At 30.1% G+C, this 2501-nt stretch overlaps 1 protein-coding gene across 2 annotated transcripts in view; it reads left to right on the top strand.

Annotated features, from left to right (window-relative positions):
• Positions 1-2501, top strand: part of LOC107713672 (ras-related protein Ral-A) — a 13796-nt gene that overhangs the window by 4966 nt on the left and 6329 nt on the right. For both annotated transcript variants that reach the window (XM_016519264.1, XM_016519257.1), the window contains exon 3: positions 1198-1406. In XM_016519264.1, coding sequence (XP_016374750.1) covers positions 1198-1406 — 209 coding nt within the window. The remainder of the gene's footprint in view (positions 1-1197; positions 1407-2501) is intronic.

The following is a 2501-nucleotide window of genomic DNA, read 5'->3' as shown; positions in this document are numbered from 1 at the left end:
GCGCTCTTTGCTGTGCATGGCTACGTTACTTTACGTCATCGCGCACAATTACCGCTAGACGTGATCACGTAATAGACATAACATTGTAACGTTGGTCAGAACGCTGCTTCATGTCCAATTATTAAAACCTTTTCTTTCATTAATTCACTTATAAGTGTGACCCTGGAGCACAAAACCAGTCTTATGTCGCTGGGGTATATTTGTAGCAATATCCAACAATACATTGTATGGGTCAAAATGATTGATTTTTCTTTTATGCCAAAAATCATTAGGATATTAAGTAAAGATCGTGTTCCATGAAGATATTTTGTAAATTTCCTACCGTATATCAAAACTTAATTTTTGATTAGTAATATGCATTGCTAAGAACTTCATTTGGACAACTTTAAAGATGATTTTCTCAATATTTAGATTTTTTTGCACCCTTAGATTCCAGATTTTCAAATAGTTGTATCTCGACCAAATATTGTCCTCCTATCCTAACAAACCATACATCAATGGAAAGCTTATTTATTCAGCTTTCAGATGATGTATACATATCAATTTCAAAAAATTGACCCTAATGACTGGTTTTGTGGTACAGGGTCACAAATGTAATTTGTTCATATGATAATGTTATGAATCACCACTCAATGTTGTAGTTTGCCGTTATGGAAAATGATAGCAGGTTTTATACAGCTGACAGCTATATCTTTAAAGTATTTTTATAATATTACAATCAGGGTTATTATAGTTAAATAAAACTAAAACTAAAATGATTTAAAAAAAATTGTTACTTGATTTAATAAAATGTAATAAAAATAAAATACAAATATATTGCCTATTCATTCTCAATCTCATGTACTTTAACTTGTACTAAAATAACTGAAATAAATGAATAAAAACAATGCATAAAAAATACAAAAAATGTCAAAAACATACAACAAAATTATTTAAACTAACTAAAATTAAAGTGAAACTGAAAACTCGATAGCACTAAAATAACACTGATTATAATGTATAAGAAATAAATGTTACATGTTTATTATTTTAATTTAGATTATTTAATATATATTAAATATTTTAGTTGTTATTGGGCCCTATGGAAGTTTGCTGAGTGTTTTTTTTATCGGTTAAAGGTCATAAATGGGTTAAATAAAACCCAATCAGCATATGTATATCAGTATTTGTTTGCATGTAAACACTTCTGTCCCTCAGTTTGTGGAAGACTACGAGCCCACGAAAGCTGACAGCTACCGGAAGAAGGTGGTTCTGGACGGCGAGGAGGTGCAGATAGATATTCTGGACACGGCCGGTCAGGAGGATTATGCAGCTATCCGGGATAACTACTTCCGCAGCGGCGAGGGCTTCCTCTGCGTCTTCTCCATCACAGAATTAGAGTCTTTTGCAGCGACTGCTGATTTCAGGTGATTTACAGCGCTGAGCTTATTTAGAAGAGCTGCATTGATTTTAGACTTAAACTGTTGCTCTTTAACTGATGATCTTGTTTATGCCCTGATCTTTTTTGTCTGATTGTATTAGGGTTGGGCCACAGTGCTTGATTATGGTAGTTGTCCAATGAGTGACTAGTCTGCTAGTTTATTTATTTATTTAGTAATGGCACTTTAAATAGTTATTTAGTTTAAATGCAAAAACTTTTTTGTGAAGGCGTTCTTATTTTTATTTTTATTATTTTTCTGACTGCTTTTAGTTGTATGTGATATGTTCGGTATGGTTTCGGTTACTAAATATAAATTGCTTTTTCTTTTTTTTTATTTAACAATGGTTTACTAAACAAATTGCATTTTTAAAAAAAATAAATTATATATATATATATATATATATATTTTTTCTGTCAATATGGGGTGCTGTGTGTACATTAATGAGGAAAAAAAATTAACTTAAATGATTTTAGCAAATGGCTGCAATATAACAAGGAGTGAAAAATTTAAGGGGGTCTGAATACTTTCCGTACCCACTGTATATATATATATATATATAATTAATTTTCTTAAGGATAATAATCTATAAGGTTACGATTAACAACAGACAAACTTAAATTAAATTACTATTTATTTTTAACTAATAATCAACACTCAAATTAATAAAATTGTATGCAAACATGTAAATTGTTTTTAAATTAACTTCTAAATTATACAATTTCTATTTGTTGTTGAAATATAACAATTTACAGAGTCATAACTTGTTTCATAAATTATTTATTTAAACATATACATTAAATAATTAAGACATCACAACAGGTAAAATAAAATATAATGAGTATATAGTCTAATATTTTGCGAAATGCTCTTCTCTATAGACTTTATTTCTCTGGTGAACTGATGAGGTAAATGAAATGCTACGTGATATTTTGTTTACAAGCTGTTTTAAAAACACTAAGCGATTATGTGAGGGGTGAGATGTTCATTCAAGTTTATTTCACGTTAAAACTAGTAATAAAGAGGAAGGAATGATCGCGCTGCCGTTAGTATACGGCGATCTGTCGTGCCTCATCAGAGAGC

This window comes from Sinocyclocheilus rhinocerous, unplaced genomic scaffold (genome assembly GCF_001515625.1).
Source record: "Sinocyclocheilus rhinocerous isolate Xijiao unplaced genomic scaffold, SAMN03320098_v1.1 scaffold642, whole genome shotgun sequence".
Classification (NCBI taxonomy): Eukaryota; Metazoa; Chordata; class Actinopteri; order Cypriniformes; family Cyprinidae; genus Sinocyclocheilus; species Sinocyclocheilus rhinocerous.
This window is presented reverse-complemented; position numbering and strand designations above follow the sequence as displayed.